At 46.0% G+C, this 22232-nt stretch overlaps 1 protein-coding gene across 1 annotated transcript in view; it reads right to left on the bottom strand.

Annotated features, from left to right (window-relative positions):
- tnfsf11 (TNF superfamily member 11) overlaps positions 1-22228 on the bottom strand; it is an 85171-nt gene extending 62943 nt beyond the window's left edge. Inside the window, exon 1 of the mRNA XM_043694426.2 lies at positions 22042-22228. Within this exon, the coding sequence (XP_043550361.1) occupies positions 22042-22185 (144 nt within the window). The 5' untranslated portion in view covers positions 22186-22228. The remainder of the gene's footprint in view (positions 1-22041) is intronic.
- Between the last annotated feature and the right edge of the window lie 4 nt (positions 22229-22232).

The following is a 22232-nucleotide window of genomic DNA, read 5'->3' as shown; positions in this document are numbered from 1 at the left end:
ACACACACTCACAAACACACCCTCACACACACACACTCACACACCCTCACACACACTCACACACACACTCACAAACACACACTCACACAGTATCAAAACAAACTCTCATCCACACACCCACAAACACACACACTCTCATCCACACACTCACAAACACACACTCCCATCCACACACTCACACACACTCTCATCCACACACTCACAAACACACTCCCTCATCCACACATTCACAAACACACACTCATCCACACACTCTCAAACAAACTCTCATCCACACACTCTCTCACACAAACTCTCATCCACACACTCTCTCACACAAACTCTCATCCACACACTCACAAATATATACTATCACACACATTCTCTACCAAACACTCACAAATATACATTATCTCACACACACTCGCTTCCACACACTCACAAACACACGCACACACTCCCAGCCACACACTCACAAACACACACACAAACTCTCATCCACTCACACAATCACACACAAACTCTCATCCACACACTCACAAACACACACTCTCATACACAAACTCTCACACACCCACTCTTATCCACACTCTCACAAACACACACTATCAGACATAAACTCTCATCCACACACTCACAAAAACACGCAAACTCTCATCAACACACTCACAGACACACACCCTCATCAACACACTCACAAACACTCTCATTCATACACTCTCACACATAAACTCTCATCCACACACTCTCACACACAAACTCTCATCCACACAATCCCACACACACTCTCATCCACACAATCCCACACACACTCTCATCCACACAATCCCACACACACTCTCATCCACACAATCCCACACACACTCTCATCCACACACTCACAAACACACACTCTCACACATACACTATCAAAACAAACTCTCATCCAGTCTCAAACACACACACACTCTCATCCATACACTCACCAACACACACACAAACACTCATCCACACACTATTACACACAAACTCACGTCCACACACTCTCTCACACAAACTCTCATCCACACACTATCACACACACACTCTCATCCACACACTCACAAACACACACACACACTCACAAACTCTCAACCACACACTCACAAACACACATTCTCATCCACACACCCTCACACACAAACTCTCATCCACACACTCTCACACACAAACATATACACACTCTCATCCACACACTCACAAATATACACTATCACACACACACACTCTCATCCACACACTCTCACACACACGCATCCACACACTCACAAATATACACTATCACACACACACACTCTCATCCACACATGCACAAATATACACTAACACACACACTCATCCACAAACTCACAAACACACACACAAACTCTCATCCACACACTCACAAACACCCACAAACGCGCATCCACATCATCTCACACACAAACTCTCATCCACACACTCTCAAACACACACTCGCAAAACACACTCTCATCCACACACTCTCATCCACACACTCTCATCCACACACTCTCATCCACACACTCTCATCCACACACTCTCATCCACACACTCAGAAACACACACTCTCATCCACACACTCAGAAACACACACTCTCATCCACACAATCTCAAACACACACACAAACTCTCATCCACACACTCTCACACCCAAACTCTCATCCACACACTCTCAAACACACACACACTCATCCACACACTCGCAAAACAAACTCTCATCCACACACTCACAAACACACACTCTCGCACACAAACTCTCATCCACACACTCACAAACACACACTCTCATCCACACAATCTCAACCACACACACAAACTCTCATCCACACACTCTCACACCCAAACTCACATCCACACACTCTCAAACTCAGATCCACACACTCTCATGCACACACTCACAAACACACAGAAACTCTCATCCACACAAAATCTCATCCAAACACACACACTCACACACTCATCCACACTCACAAACACACACTCTCATTAACACACTCACAAACACACTCATCCACACACTCACAAACACACACACACACACTTATCCACACTCTCAAACACACACGCTCACATCCACACACTCACAAACACACACACAAACTCACATCCTCACACTCTCACACACAAACTCACAAACACACACACACTCTCATCCACACACTCACAAACACACACAAACACTCCCATCCACACACTCACACACTCTCTCTTCCACACACTCACAAACACACACCCTCATCCACACACTCACAAACATACACCCTCATCCACACACTCACAAACACTGTCATCCACACATTCTCAAACACAACCTCTCATCCACACACACACACAGACTCTCATCCACACACTCTCAAACACAAACTCACATCCACACACTCTCACACACAAACTCACATCCACACACACTCACACACAAACTCACACCCACACACACTCACACACAAACCCTCATCCAGACATTATCTCACACACACTCTCATTCACACACTCTCATTCACACACTCACAAACACACACTCTCATTCACACACTCACAATCACACACTCTCATTCACACACTCACAATCACACACTCTCAAACACACACTCTCATTCACACACTCACAATCACACACTCACAAACACACACTCTCATCCACACACACAAACACACATTATCACACACAAACTCTCATCCACACACTCTCAAACACAAACTCACATCCACACACTCTCACACACAAACTCACACACAAACACTCATCCAGTCACTCACAAACACACACAAACCCTCATCCAGACATTATCTCACACACACTCTCATTCACACACTCACAAACACACACTCACAATCACACACTCACAAACACACACTATCATCCACACACACAAACACACATTATCACACACAAACTCTCATCCACACACTCTCAAACACAAACTCACATCCACACACTCTCACACACAAACTCACATCCACACACTCTCACACACAAACTCACATCCACACACACTCACACACAAACACTCATCCAGTCACTCACAAACACACACAAACCCTCATCCAGACATTATCTCACACACACTCTCATTTACACACTCACAAACACACACTCTCATTCACACACTCACAATCACACACTCACAAACACACACTCTCATTCACACACTATCATCCACACACACAAACACATTATCACACACAAACTCTCATCCACATACTCACAAACACACACACACTCTCACAAACTCTCAACCACACACTCACAAACACACACTCTCATTCACACACTCAAAAACACACACACACACACATCCACACACTCAAAAACACACACACACACTCATCCACACTCACAAACACACACACTCTCATCCACACACTCACAAACACACACACGAACTCACATCGTCACACTCTCACACACAACCTCTCATCCACACACTCACAAACAAACACACACTCCTTCACACACACTCTCATTCACACACTCACAAACACACACTCACAAACATATACACACTCTCTTCTACACACTCACAAACACACACACAAACTCACATCCATACACTCTCACACACAAACTCAAAAACACACACACACTCTCATCCACACACTCTCACACACAAACTCACAAATACACATACTCTCATCCACACACTCACAAACATACACAAACCCCCATCCACACACTCACAAACACTCCCATCCACACACTCACAAACACACACCCTCATCCACACACTCACAAACACACACCCTCATCCACACACTCACAAACACACACCCTCATCCACACACTCACAAACACACACCCTCATCCACACATTCTCAAACACAAACTCTCATCCACACACAAACTCTCATCCACACACTCTCACACACAATCACACACCCACTCTCATCCACATACTCACAAATATACACTATCACACACACACCCTCATACACACACTCACAAACACACACTATCATACACAAACTCTCATCCACACACACCCAGACACACACCCAGCCACACACTCACAAACACAGACACAAACTCTCATCCACACACACTCATCCACTCACACAATCACACACAAACTCTCATCCACACACTCACACACACACTCTCACACACACACTCTCACACACACACTCTCACACACTCTCAAAACAAACTCTCATCCACACACTCACAAACACACACACACCCTCATCCACACAATCATAAACACACTATGAAAACAAACTCTCAACCACACACTCACAAACACACACAAACTCTCATCAATACACTGACAAACACACACTCTCATTCACACACTCTCACACACAAACTCTCATCCACATAATCACACACACACTATCAAAACAAACTCTCATCCACACTCTCAAACACACACACACTCTCATCCACACACTCACAAATATACAGTATCACACACACACTCTCATCCATACACTCACCAACACACACACTCATCCACACACTCTCACACACAAACTCTCATCCACACACACTCACACACAAACTCTCATCCACACACTCTCACACACAAACTCTCATCCACACACACTCACACACAAACTCTCATCCACACACTCTCACACACAAACTCTCATCCACACACTATCACACATACACTCTCATCCACACACTCACAAACACACACGCACTCTCATCTACACACTGACAAATACACACACGCACTCTCATCCACACACTGACAAATACACACACGCACTCTCATCCACACACTCACAAACACACACACTCTCATCCACACACTCTCACACACACACTCACAAACACACACTCTCACACACACACTCACAAACACACACTCTCTCACACACACTCACAAACACACACTCTCTCACACACACTCACAAACACACACTCTCACACACACACTCTCAAACACACTATCAAAACAAACTCTCATCCCCACACTCACAAACACGCACACACTCTCATCCACACTCATAAACACACACACACTCCCATCCACACACACTCACACACACTCTCATCCACACACTCACACACACTCTCATCCACACACTCACAAACACACCCCCTCATCCACACACTCACAAACACACCCCCTCATCCACACACTCACAAACACACCCCCCATCCACACACTCACAAACACACACCCTCATCCACACACTCACAAACACACACTCACAAACACACTATCAAAACAAACTCTCATCCACACACTCACAAACACACACTCTCATCCACACACTCACAAACACACTCCCTCATCCACACACTCACAAACACACTCCCTCATCCACACACTCACAAACACACACCCTCATCCACACACTCACAAACACACACCCTCACACACACACACTCACAAACACACACCCTCACACACACACACTCACACACCCTCACACACACACTCACTCACACACACTCACTCACACACACACACTCACAAACACACACTCACAAACACACACTCACAAACACACACTCACACACCCTCACACACACTCACACACACACTCACAAACACACACTCACACAGTATCAAAACAAACTCTCATCCACACACCCACAAACACACACACTCTCATCCACACACTCACAAACACACACTCCCATCCACACACTCACACACACTCTCATCCACACACTCACAAACACACTCCCTCATCCACACATTCACAAACACACACTCATCCACACACTCTCAAACAAACTCTCATCCACACACTCTCTCACACAAACTCTCATCCACACACTCTCTCACACAAACTCTCATCCACACACTCACAAATATATACTATCACACACATTCTCTACCAAACACTCACAAATATACATTATCTCACACACACTCGCTTCCACACACTCACAAACACACGCACACACTCCCAGCCACACACTCACAAACACACACACAAACTCTCATCCACTCACACAATCACACACAAACTCTCATCCACACACTCACAAACACACACTCTCATACACAAACTCTCACACACCCACTCTTATCCACACTCTCACAAACACACACTATCAGACATAAACTCTCATCCACACACTCACAAAAACACGCAAACTCTCATCAACACACTCACAGACACACACCCTCATCAACACACTCACAAACACTCTCATTCATACACTCTCACACATAAACTCTCATCCACACACTCTCACACACAAACTCTCATCCACACAATCCCACACACACTCTCATCCACACAATCCCACACACACTCTCATCCACACAATCCCACACACACTCTCATCCACACAATCCCACACACACTCTCATCCACACAATCCCACACACACTCTCATCTACACAATCCCACACACACTCTCATCCACACAATCCCACACACACTCTCATCCACACAATCCCACACACACTCTCATCCACACAATCCCACACACACTCTCATCCACACAATCCCACACACTCTCTCATCCACACAATCCCACAAACACTCTCATCCACACACTCACAAACACACACTCTCACACATACACTATCAAAACAAACTCTCATCCAGTCTCAAACACACACACACTCTCATCCATACACTCACCAACACACACACAAACACTCATCCACACACTATTACACACAAACTCACGTCCACACACTCTCTCACACAAACTCTCATCCACACACTATCACACACACACTCTCATCCACATACTCACAAACACACACACACACTCACAAACTCTCAACCACACACTCACAAACACACATTCTCATCCACACACCCTCACACACAAACTCTCATCCACACACTCTCACACACAAACATATACACACTCTCATCCACACACTCACAAATATACACTATCACACACACACACTCTCATCCACACACTCTCACACACACGCATCCACACACTCACAAATATACACTATCACACACACACACTCTCATCCACACATGCACAAATATACACTAACACACACACTCATCCACAAACTCACAAACACACACACAAACTCTCATCCACACACTCACAAACACCCACAAACGCGCATCCACATCATCTCACACACAAACTCTCATCCACACACTCTCAAACACACACTCGCAAAACACACTCTCATCCACACACTCTCATCCACACACTCTCATCCACACACTCTCATCCACACACTCTCATCCACACACTCTCATCCACACACTCAGAAACACACACTCTCATCCACACAATCTCAAACACACACACAAACTCTCATCCACACACTCTCACACCCAAACTCTCATCCACACACTCTCAAACACACACACACTCATCCACACACTCGCAAAACAAACTCTCATCCACACACTCACAAACACACACTCTCGCACACAAACTCTCATCCACACACTCACAAACACACACTCTCATCCACACAATCTCAACCACACACACAAACTCTCATCCACACACTCTCACACCCAAACTCACATCCACACACTCTCAAACTCAGATCCACACACTCTCATGCACACACTCACAAACACACAGAAACTCTCATCCACACAAAATCTCATCCAAACACACACACTCACACACTCATCCACACTCACAAACACACACTCTCATTAACACACTCACAAACACACTCATCCACACACTCACAAACACACACACACACACTTATCCACACTCTCAAACACACACGCTCACATCCACACACTCACAAACACACACACAAACTCACATCCTCACACTCTCACACACAAACTCACAAACACACACACACTCTCATCCACACACTCACAAACACACACAAACACTCCCATCCACACACTCACACACTCTCTCTTCCACACACTCACAAACACACACCCTCATCCACACACTCACAAACATACACCCTCATCCACACACTCACAAACACTGTCATCCACACATTCTCAAACACAACCTCTCATCCACACACACACACAGACTCTCATCCACACACTCTCAAACACAAACTCACATCCACACACTCTCACACACAAACTCACATCCACACACACTCACACACAAACTCACACCCACACACACTCACACACAAACCCTCATCCAGACATTATCTCACACACACTCTCATTCACACACTCACAAACACACACTCTCATTCACACACTCACAAACACACACTCTCATTCACACACTCACAAACACACACTCTCATTCACACACTCACAATCACACACTCTCAAACACACACTCTCATTCACAAACACACACTCACAAACACACACTCTCATCCACACACACAAACACACATTATCACACACAAACTCTCATCCACACACTCTCAAACACAAACTCACATCCACACACTCTCACACACAAACTCACACACAAACACTCATCCAGTCACTCACAAACACACACAAACCCTCATCCAGACATTATCTCACACACACTCTCATTCACACACTCACAATCACACACTCACAAACACACACTCACAAACACACACTCTCATTCACACACTCTCATTCACACACACAAACACACATTATCACACACAAACTCTCATCCACACACTCTCAAACACAAACTCACATCCACACACTCTCACACACAAACTCACATCCACACACTCTCACACACAAACTCACATCCACACACACTCACACACAAACACTCATCCAGTCACTCACAAACACACACAAACCCTCATCCAGACATTATCTCACACACACTCTCATTTACACACTCACAAACACACACTCTCATTCACACACTCACAATCACACACTCACAAACACACACTCTCATTCACACACTATCATCCACACACACAAACACATTATCACACACAAACTCTCATCCACATACTCACAAACACACACACACTCTCACAAACTCTCAACCACACACTCACAAACACACACTCTCATTCACACACTCAAAAACACACACACACACACATCCACACACTCAAAAACACACACACACACACTCATCCACACTCACAAACACACACACTCTCATCCACACACTCACAAACACACACACGAACTCACATCGTCACACTCTCACACACAACCTCTCATCCACACACTCACAAACAAACACACACTCCTTCACACACACTCTCATTCACACACTCACAAACACACACTCACAAACATATACACACTCTCTTCTACACACTCACAAACACACACACAAACTCACATCCATACACTCTCACACACAAACTCAAAAACACACACACACTCTCATCCACACACTCTCACACACAAACTCACAAATACACATACTCTCATCCACACACTCACAAACATACACAAACCCCCATCCACACACTCACAAACACTCCCATCCACACACTCACAAACACACACCCTCATCCACACACTCACAAACACACACCCTCATCCACACACTCACAAACACACACCCTCATCCACACACTCACAAACACACACCCTCATCCACACATTCTCAAACACAAACTCTCATCCACACACAAACTCTCATCCACACACACACAAACTCTCATCCACACACTCTCACACACAATCACACACCCACTCTCATCCACATACTCACAAATATACACTATCACACACACACTCTCTATCACACACTCACATATATACACTATCACACAAACACTCTCTTCCACACACTCACATTCACTATCACACACAAACTCTCATCCACACACTCACAAACACATGCAATCACACACAAACTCTCATACACAAACTCTCACACTCCGACTCTCATCCACACACTCACAACCACACACTATCACACTCCGACTCTCATCCACACACTCACAACCAAACACCAGCAAAACAAACTCTCATCCACACAATCACAAACACACACTATCACACACAAACTCACAAACACACACTATCACACACAAACTCTCCCACACACACACAAACTCTCCCACACACACTGTCTCCACACACACACACAAACTCTCATCCACACACACACACAAACTCTCATCCACACACACACACAAACTCTCATCCACACACACACACAAAAACACACTATCACACACACACTCTCATCCACACACTCACAAACTCACACAAACTCTCATCCACACACTCTCACACAAACTCTCATCCACAATCACACACTCTCTACCACACACTCACAAATATACACTATCACACACACACTTTCTTCCACACACTCACAAATATACACTATCACACATACACCCTTATCCACACACTCACAAACACACACACTACAAGCCACACACTCACAAACACACACAAACTCTCATCCACACCCTCACACACAAACTCTCACACACCCACTCTCATCCACACACTCACACACAAACTCTCATCCACACACTCTCACACACACAGTCACAAACACACACTCTCACACATACACATGCAAACACACACACTCTCACACATACACATGCAAATACACACACTCTCACACATACACATGCAAATACACACACTCTCACACATACACATGCAAACACACACACGCTCACACATACACATGCAAACACACACGCTCACAAGCACATAATCTCTCACACACACGCTCACAAGCACACAATCTCTCTCACACACGCTCACAAGCACACAATCTCTCTCACACACGCTCACAAACACACAATCTCTCTCACACACTCTCACAAGCACACAATCTCTCTCACACACTCTCACACACACTCAATCTCTCACACACACTATCAAAACAAACTCTCATCCACACACTCACAAACACACACTATCACACACAAACTCTCATCCACATACTCACAAACACATACACATTCTCATCCACACACTCACAAACACATACACATTCTCATCCACATACTCACAAACACATACACATTCTCATCCACACACTCACAAACACACACTCTCATAAACAAACTCTCACACACCCACTCTCATCAACAAACTGACAAACACACACAAACTCTCATCTACACACTTACAAACACACACACTCTCTCATCCACACAGTCACAAACATACACACACAATCACACACTCTCATCCACACACATAATCACACTCTCATCCACACATATAATCACACTCTCATCCACACACATAATCGCACACTCTCATCCACATCCACTCTCATCCACACATTCCCATCCACACACTTTCACACACACATTCTCATCCACACAAACACACCCTCTCCTCCACACCAACACACCCTCTCCTCCACACCAACACACCCTCTCCTCCACACCAACACACCCTCTCCTCCACACCCAATCACACACACACACACACACACATCCACACACACTCACACACACATCCACTCACACACACACACACACATCTACTCACACACACACACACACACATCCACTCACACACACACACACACACTCGCCCACACACACTCACACACACACTCACACACACACTCACCCACACACAATCACACACACTCTCATCCACTCACAATCACACACACACTCATCCACTCACAATCACACACACACTCATCCACTCACAGTCACACACACTCATCCACTAACAATCACACACACACTCATTCACACACTCACAAACACACTTGCATCCACACACTCACAAACACACTCTCACCCACACAAACACACACTCTCACCCACACAAACACACACTCATCCACACAAACACACACTCTCACCCACACAAACACACACTCATCCACACAAACACACACTCATCCACACAAACACACACTCATCCACACAAACACACACTCATCCACACAAACACACACTCTCATCCACACAAACACACACTCTCATCCACACAAACACACACTCTCATCCACACACAAACACACACTCTAATCCACACACAAACACACACTCTAATCCACACACAAACACACACTCTAATCCACACATTTACAAACACACACTCTCATCCACACATTTACAAACACATACCCTCATCCACACACTCACAAACACACCCTCTCATCCACACACTCACAAACACACCCTCTCATCCACACACTCACAAACACACCCTCTCATCCACACACTCACAAACACACCCTCTCATCCACACACACACAAACACACCCTCTCATCCACACACACACACAAACACACCCTCTCATCCACACACACACACACAAACACACCCTCTCATCCACACACACACACAAACACACCCTCTCATCCACACACAATCACACACGCACTCATCCACACACAATCACACATGCACGCACTCATCCACACACACTCACACATGCACGCACTCATCCACACACACACATACGCACTCATCCACACACACACACTCATCCACACACAATCACACACGCATGCACTCATCCACACACACACACGCACTCATCCACACACACATCCACACACACACGTACTCATCCACACACACACTCATTCACACACTCTCACACACACACTCTCATCCACACACTCACAAACACAGCCCTCATCCACACACTCACAAACACACACTCTCATCCACACACACAAACACACACTCTCATCCACACACACAAACATGCACTCTCGTCCACACACACAAACACGCACTCTCGTCCACACACACAAAATGCACTGACAATCACACACTCTCATCCACACACTCACAAACACAACTCTCATCCACACACTCACAAACACACACTCTCATTCACACACACAGACGCTCTCATCCACACACAAACACACACTCACAAACACAAGCCTCATCCACACACACACAAACACACACTCTCATCCACACACTCTCATCCACACACACTTCCACACACTCACAATCACACACACTTCCACACACTCATAATCACACACACTCATCCACACACAATCACACACACACACATCCAACACACAATTACACACACTCTCATCCACACACTCACACACACTCTCATCCACACACTCTCATCCACACACACAAACACGCACTCTCGTCCACACACACAAAATGCACTGACAATCACACACTCTCATCCACACACTCAGAATCACACACACCCATCCTCACACTCACAAACACAACCCTCATCCACACACTCACAATCACACACACTTCCACACACTCACAATCACACACACACTCATCCACACACAATCACACACACACTCATCCACACACACACTCATCCACACACACACTCATCCACACTCATCCACACACACACTCATCCACACACACACTCATCCACACACAATCACACACACACTCATCCACACACAATTACACACACACTCATCCACACACAATCACACACACACACATCCAACACACAATCACACACACACACATCCAACACACAATCACACACACACATCCAACACACAATCACACACACACATCCAACACACAATCACACACACACATCCAACACACAATCACACACACACTCATCCAACACACAATCACACACACACTCATCCAACACACAATCACACATACTCACTCATCCACACACAATCACACATACTCACTCATCCACACACAATCACACACTCTCATCCACACGCTCACAAACACACACTCTCATCCACATGCTCACAATCACACTCTCACACTCAATCACACACGCACTCATCCACACACACACATATGCACTCATCCACACACACACACACGCACTCATACACACACACGCACTCATCCACACACACACGCACTCATCCACACACACACGCACTCATCCACACACACACGCACTCATCCACACACACACACTCATCCACTCATCCACACACACACACGCACTCATCCACACACACACACGCACTCATCCACACGCACTCATCCACACACACACACATACGCACTCATCCACACACACACACACGCACTCATCCACACACACACACACGCACTCATCCACACACACACACACGCACTCATCCACACACACACACTCGTCCACACACACACACTCGTCCACACACACACACTCGTCCACACACAATCACACACACACACGCACTCATCCACACACACACACACGCACTCATCCACACACACACACACGCACTCATCCACACACACACACACGCACTCATCCACACACACACACACGCACTCATACACACACACGCACTCATCCACACACACACGCACTCATCCACACACACACGCACTCATCCACACACACACGCACTCATCCACACACACACACTCATCCACTCATCCACACACACACACGCACTCATCCACACACACACACGCACTCATCCACACGCACTCATCCACACACACACACATACGCACTCATCCACACACACACACACGCACTCATCCACACACACACACACGCACTCATCCACACACACACACACGCATTCATCCACACACACACACACGCACTCATCCACACACACACACACACTCATCCACACACACACACACACTCATCCACACACACACACTCATCCACACACACACACTCATCCACACACACACTCATCCACACACACACACGCACTCTTCCACACACACTCATCCACACACACACGCACTCTCACACACACATTCTCATCCACACACTCTCACACACACATTCTCATCCACACACTCTCACACACAGCCCTCATCCACACACTCACAAACACACAATCTCATCCACACACTCACAAACACACAATCTCATCCACACACTCACAAACACACACTCTCGTCCACACACTCACAAACACACACTCTCGTCCACACACACAAACACACACTCTCGTCCACACACACAAACACGCACTCTCGTCCACACACACAAACATGCACTGACAATCACACACTCTCATCCACACACTCAGAATCACACACACCCATCCTCACACTCACAAACACAACCCTCATCCACACACTCACAAACACACACTCTCATTCACACACACAGACGCTCTCATCCACACACAAACACACACTCACAAACACAAGCCTCATCCACACACTCTCATCCACACACACTCACCCACACACTCTCATCCACACTCATCCACACACTCACATCCACACTCATCCACACACTCACAATCACACACTCTCATCCACACACACACTCACACACACACTCATCCACACACACTCATCCAACACACAATCACACACACACTCATCCAACACACTCATCCAACACACAATCACACACACACTCATCCAACACACAATCACACACACACTCATCCAACACACAATCACACACACACTCATCCAACACACAATCACACACACACTCATCCAACACACAATCACACACACACTCATCCAACACACAATCACACACTCACACACAAACACGCACTCTCATCCACATGCTCACAAACACACACTCCCATCCACACGCTCACAATCACACACTCTCGTCCACACACACAAACATGCACTGACAATCACACACAATCACACACACACATCCAACACACAATCACACACACACATCCAACACACAATCACACACACACACATCCAACACACAATCACACACACACACATCCAACACACAATCACACACACACACATCCAACACACAATCACACACACACACATCCAACACACAATCACACACACACTCATCCAACACACAATCACACACACACTCATCCAACACACAATCACACACACACTCATCCAACACACAATCACACACTCACACTCATCCACACACAAACACACACACTCATCCACAGGCAAACACACACACTCATCCACACGCTCACAAACACACACACTCATCCACACGCTCACAATCACACACTCTCATCCACACGCTCACAATCACACACACTCATCCACACACACAAACACACACTCTCATCCACACACACAAACACGCACTCTCGTCCACACACACAAACATGCACTGACAATCACACACACCCATCCTCACACTCACAATCACACACACTCATCCACACACTCACAAACACAACCCTCATCCACACACTCACAAACACAACCCTCATCCACACACTCACAAACACACGCTCTCATCCACACACACAGATGCTCTCTTCCACACACAAACACCCACTCACAAACACAAGCCTCATCCACACACACACAAACACACACTCTCATCCACACACTCATCTACATACTCACCCACACACTCACATCCACATTCACCCACACACTCACATCCACACACTCACAATCACACACGCTCATCCACACACTCACAATCACACACACACATCCACACACTCACAATCACACCCGCTCATCCACACACTCACAATCACACCCGCTCATCCACACACTCACAATCACACACGCTCATCCACACACTCACAATCACACACGCTCATCCACACACTCACAATCACACACACTCATCCACACACAATCACACACACTCATCCACACACAATCACACACACACTCATCCACACACAATCACACACACACTCATCCAACACACAATCACACACACACTCATCCAACACACAATCACACACTCACACTCATCCAACACACAATCACACACTCACACTCATCCACACACAATCACACACTCTCATCCACATGCTCACAAACACACACTCTCATCCACACGCTCACAATCACACACACTCATCCACACGCTCACAATCACACACACTCATCCACACACTCACAATCACACACACTTATCCACACACTCACAATCACACACACTCATCCACACACTCACAATCACACCCACTCATCCACACACTCACAATCACACACACTCATCCACACAATCACACACACTCATCCACACAATCACACACACTCATCCACACAATCACACACACTCATCCACACACAATCACACACACTCATCCACACACAATCACACACACAATCACACACAATCACACACACACTCATCCAACACACAATCACACACTCACACTCATCCACACACAATCACACACTCTCATCCACATGCTCACAAACACACACTCTCATCCACACGCTTACAAACACACACACTCATCCACACACTCACAATCACACACACTTATCCACACACTCACAATCACACCCACTCATCCACACACTCACAATCACACACACTCATCCACACACAATCACACACACTCATCCACACACAATCACACACAATCACACACACACTCATCCAACACACAATCACACACACACTTATCCAACACACAATCACACACTCACACTCATCCAACACACAATCACACACTCACACTCATCCACACACAATCACACACTCTCATCCACATGCTCACAAACACACACTCTCATCCACACGCTCACAATCACACACACTCATCCACACGCTCACAATCACATACACTCATCCACACACTCACAATCACACACACTTATCCACACACTCACAATCACACACACTCATCCACACACTCACAATCACACCCACTCATCCACACACTCACAATCACACACACTCATCCACACACAATCACACACACTCATCCACACACAATCACACACAATCACACACACACTCATCCAACACACAATCACACACTCACACTCATCCACCACACAATCACACACTCACACTCATCCACACACAATCACACACTCTCATCCACATGCTCACAAACACACACTCTCATCCACACGCTTACAAACACACACTCTCATCCACACGCTCACAAACACACACTCTCATCCACACGCTCACAATCACAAACACTCATCCACACACTCACAATCACACACACTTATCCACACACTCACAATCACACACACTCATCCACACACTCACAATCACACCCACTCATCCACACACTCACAATCACACACACTCATCCACACACTCACAATCACACACACTCATCCACACACAATCACACACACTCATCCACACACAATCACACACACTCATCCACACACAATCACACACAATCACACACACACTCATCCAACACACAATCACACACTCACACTCATCCAACACACAATCACACACTCACACTCATCCACACACAATCACACACTCTCATCCACATGCTCACAAACACACACTCTCATCCACACGCTCACAATCACACACACTCATCCACACGCTCACAATCACACACACTCATCCACACACTCACAATCACACCCACTCATCCACACACAATCACACACACTCATCCACACACAATCACACACAATCACACACAATCACACACACACTCATCCAACACACAATCACACACTCACACTCATCCACCACACAATCACACACTCACACTCATCCACACACAATCACACACTCTCATCCACATGCTCACAAACACACACTCTCATCCACACGCTTACAAACACACACTCTCATCCACACGCTCACAATCACACACACTCATCCACACACTCACAATCACACACACTCATCCACACACTCACAATCACACCCACTCATCCACACACTCACAATCACACACACTCATCCACACACAATCACACACACTCATCCACACACAATCACACACAATCACACACACACTCATCCAACACACAATCACACACACACTCATCCAACACACAATCACACACTCACACTCATCCAACACACAATCACACACTCACACTCATCCACACACAATCACACACTCTCATCCACATGCTCACAAACACACACTCTCATCCACACGCTTACAAACACACACTCTCATCCACACGCTCACAATCACACACACTCATCCACACACTCACAATCACACACATCCACACACTCACAATCACACACATCCACACACTCACAATCACACACATCCACACACTCACAATCAATCACACACACACTCATCCACACACAATCACACACACTCTCATCCACACACACTCTCATCCACACGCTCACAAACACGCACTCTCATCCACACAGTCTCATCACTCACTCTCATCCACACGCTCACAAACACACACTCTCATCCACACACTCACAAACACGCACTCTCATCCACACGCACACACACACTCTCATCCACACACTCACAAACACGCACTCTCATCCACACGCACACACGCACTCTCATCCACACGCACACACGCACTCTCATCCACATGCACATACACACTCTCATCCACACGCACACACACACTCTCATCCACACGCACACACACACTCTCATCCACACGCACACACACGCATCCACCCATACACACACAAACATACACTATCACACACTCACACTCTCATCCACACACTCTCACATTCCTCAACCACACACACTCTCACACACACATTCTCCCCAACACTCTCACACCCACACATATTCTTATCGACACACACATTCTCACCCAGACTCACTCTCACACACAGTGTCACAAAAACATTCGCATCCAAACTCTGTCACACATATGTTCTCACACACTCAATCTCACACACTCAATCACATTCGCATTCCTAGACTTTCTAACACACTCACATTCTCATGTACTAACACACACACATTCTCACCCACTCTCACACATTCTCAAACACACTCTCATTCATGTACATGTTCTCTCACACAATATTCTCACTCATATTCTCAGAGATTGACACACACGCGTTCTCATTCTCACATTCTCACTCAGATACCTTCTCACTAACATACACATTCTCATTTACACACAAATTCTCACTCAGGCACATTCTCACTCACTCACAAACACTCTCCCTCACATGTATTTTCACTCACATTCTCAGACATTCACAAACACTCAGATACACAAGTTCATTCGTACACATTCTTACACATTCTCACTCAGACAGACACTTTCTCAGTCACACACACATTCTCAGTCTCACACACATTCTCGCTGACACACACACATTCTCAAACATTCACTCTCACTCATAGAATCATTGAGTCATGGAGTCATACATCTTTTAGTCCAACTCATCTATTCCGATGAAGTTGCCTGAACAAAACTTGTCCCACTTGCCTGCATTTTGCCAAGATCGCTCTAAACCTTTCCTTTTCATGTATCTTTCCAAATGCATTTTAAATTTTGTAACTGCACCTACATTAACCACTTCCTCCGGTAGTTCATTGCACATATCAACCACTCTCTCTGTAAAAACAATACCCCTCATGACCTTTTAAATCTTTTTCCTCTCACCTTAAAAATATGCCCACCTCCCCCAACCCATTTTGAACTTCCCCAGCCTCAGGAAAAGACCTTTGCTATTTAACTAATCTATGCCCCTCATGATACCATGAGGATACCCCTCTCAGCCTCTTATGCTCCAGTGAAAAAAGTCCCAGACAATCCAGCCTCTTCTTATAAATCAAACCCTCCAGCCCTGGCAACATCCTTGCAATTTTTTTTAATGAATCTTCTCTAGTTTAATTATATCCTTTCTGCAGCAGGGCAACCAGAACTGTAAACTGTACTCCTAAAGTGGACTCACCAACATCCTATACCCGATGCCCGTGCTTATGCCCGAAACGTCGATTCTCCTGCTCCTCAGATGCTGCCTGGCCTGCTGTGTATTTCCAGCACCACATTTTTCAACTCCTATACAACCTCAACATGACATCCCAACTCCTATACTCCATGGTCTGAGCAATGAAGGCAAGTGTTCTAAATGCCTTCTTAACCATCCTGTCTACCTGTGACACAACTTTGAAAAAGCTAGTTACCTGAACCCTTGAGTTTCTCTGTTCGACAACACTACCCAGGGCATTACTATTAACTGTGTAAGTCCTGTCATTAATAAAAATTGAACGAACTGCAGGTTCTATAAAACAAAAACAGAAATTGCTGGAAAAGCTCAGGAGGTCTGGCAACACCTGTGGAGAGAAAACAGAATTAACTTTTGGGGTCCAGTGAGCCTTCCTCAGAACAGGTTCTAACCTTTCATTCAGAAAGTTAGGAGGTATGAGATACAGGGAAATTGGGCTGTCTGGATACAGAATTGGCTAGTGAGTGGTAGTAGATGGAAAGTATTCCGCCTGGTGACCAGTGGTGTATCTCAGGGATCTGCTCTTGGGCCTCTGCTCTCTGAAGTTTTTATAAATGACTTGGATGAAGAGGTGGAAGGGCGGCTTAGTAAGTTTGCCGATGACACAAAGGTCAGTGGTGTTGTAGATAGTGTTGAGGGCTGTGGCAGGCTAGAACAAGACATTGACAGGATACAGAGCTGGGCTGAGAAGTGGCAGATGGAGTTCAACCTGGATAAATGCGAAGTGATTGATTTTGAAAGGTTGAATTTGAATGCTGAATACATGGTTAAAGACAGTTCCTGGCAGTGTGGAGGAACAGCGGGATCTTGTCCATGGATCCCTCAAAGATGCTACCAAGTTGATAGGGTTGTTAAGAAGGCTTATGGTGTTTTGCCTTTCATTAACGGGGGGATTGAGTTTAAGAGCCGTGAGGTTTTGCTGCAGTTCTATAGAGCCCTGGTTAGACCACCCTTGGAATATTGTGTCCAGTTCTGGTCACCTCATTATAGGAAGGATGTAGATGCTTTAGAGAGGGTGCAGAGGATGCTGCCTGGATTGGAGGACTTGGCTTATGACAAGAGGTTGAGAGAGCTAGGGCTTTTCACACTGGAGAGAAGATGGAAGAGAGGTGACTTGTTAGAGGTGTACAAGGTAATGAGAGGCATAGATAAATAGTCAGAAACATTTCCCCAGGGCAGAAATGGCCATCACAAGGGGTCATAATTTTAAGGTGACTGGAGGGAGGTTTGGGGGAGATGTCAGAGGTAGGTTTTCAAAGTTTGTGAGAAGATTTGTCAGAGGTAGGTTCTTTACCCAGAGAATGGTGGGTGTGTGGAATGCACTGCCAGTGGTGGTAGTAGAGTCAGCGACATTAGGGACATTTAAGCAATTGCTGGACATGCACATGGACAGCAGTAAGTTGAGGGGTGTGTAGATTAGGTTGATCTTAGATTGTGCTCAGCACAACATAGTGGGCTGAAGGGCCTGCATTGTGCTCTGCTGTCCTATATTCTGGCTTGCTTGGCCAAAATGTAACACCTGGTATTCATCCAAATTAAACTCCATCTATCATTCCATTGATCCAATTGTTCAAGATCCCCTTGTAATCTTAGATAACTTTCCACACTGTAATCTATATAAACAATTTCGGTGTCATCTGCAAACTAACCATGCCTCCTGAACCCGTTTATCAGACACACAAATTCACTTATTCTCACTGACTGACCTGAAGCCCCTGCTGGTATTGGCAGTACCAGATGAAACCGATGCTGAGAGCGAGTTGCAGGACGCTGACACACAGGAAGGGAGCCAGCAGAGATCGGGCTCCGGGGGAGAGGCAGCCGTCGCTCGGCACCTCGGCTTTGGACATGGCTGGCCACAGAGTGTGGCTGAGCTTAGGAAGGAGCGAGGGACCGA

The sequence above is a fragment of the Chiloscyllium plagiosum genome, unplaced genomic scaffold (genome assembly GCF_037043375.1).
Source record: "Chiloscyllium plagiosum isolate Xiang-an unplaced genomic scaffold, Cpla_swu_hap1 HiC_scaffold_12, whole genome shotgun sequence".
NCBI classification, from domain to species: domain Eukaryota; kingdom Metazoa; phylum Chordata; class Chondrichthyes; order Orectolobiformes; family Hemiscylliidae; genus Chiloscyllium; species Chiloscyllium plagiosum.
The sequence above is the reverse complement of the archived record's forward strand: the minus strand, read 5'-3'. Positions and strand labels throughout refer to the sequence as shown.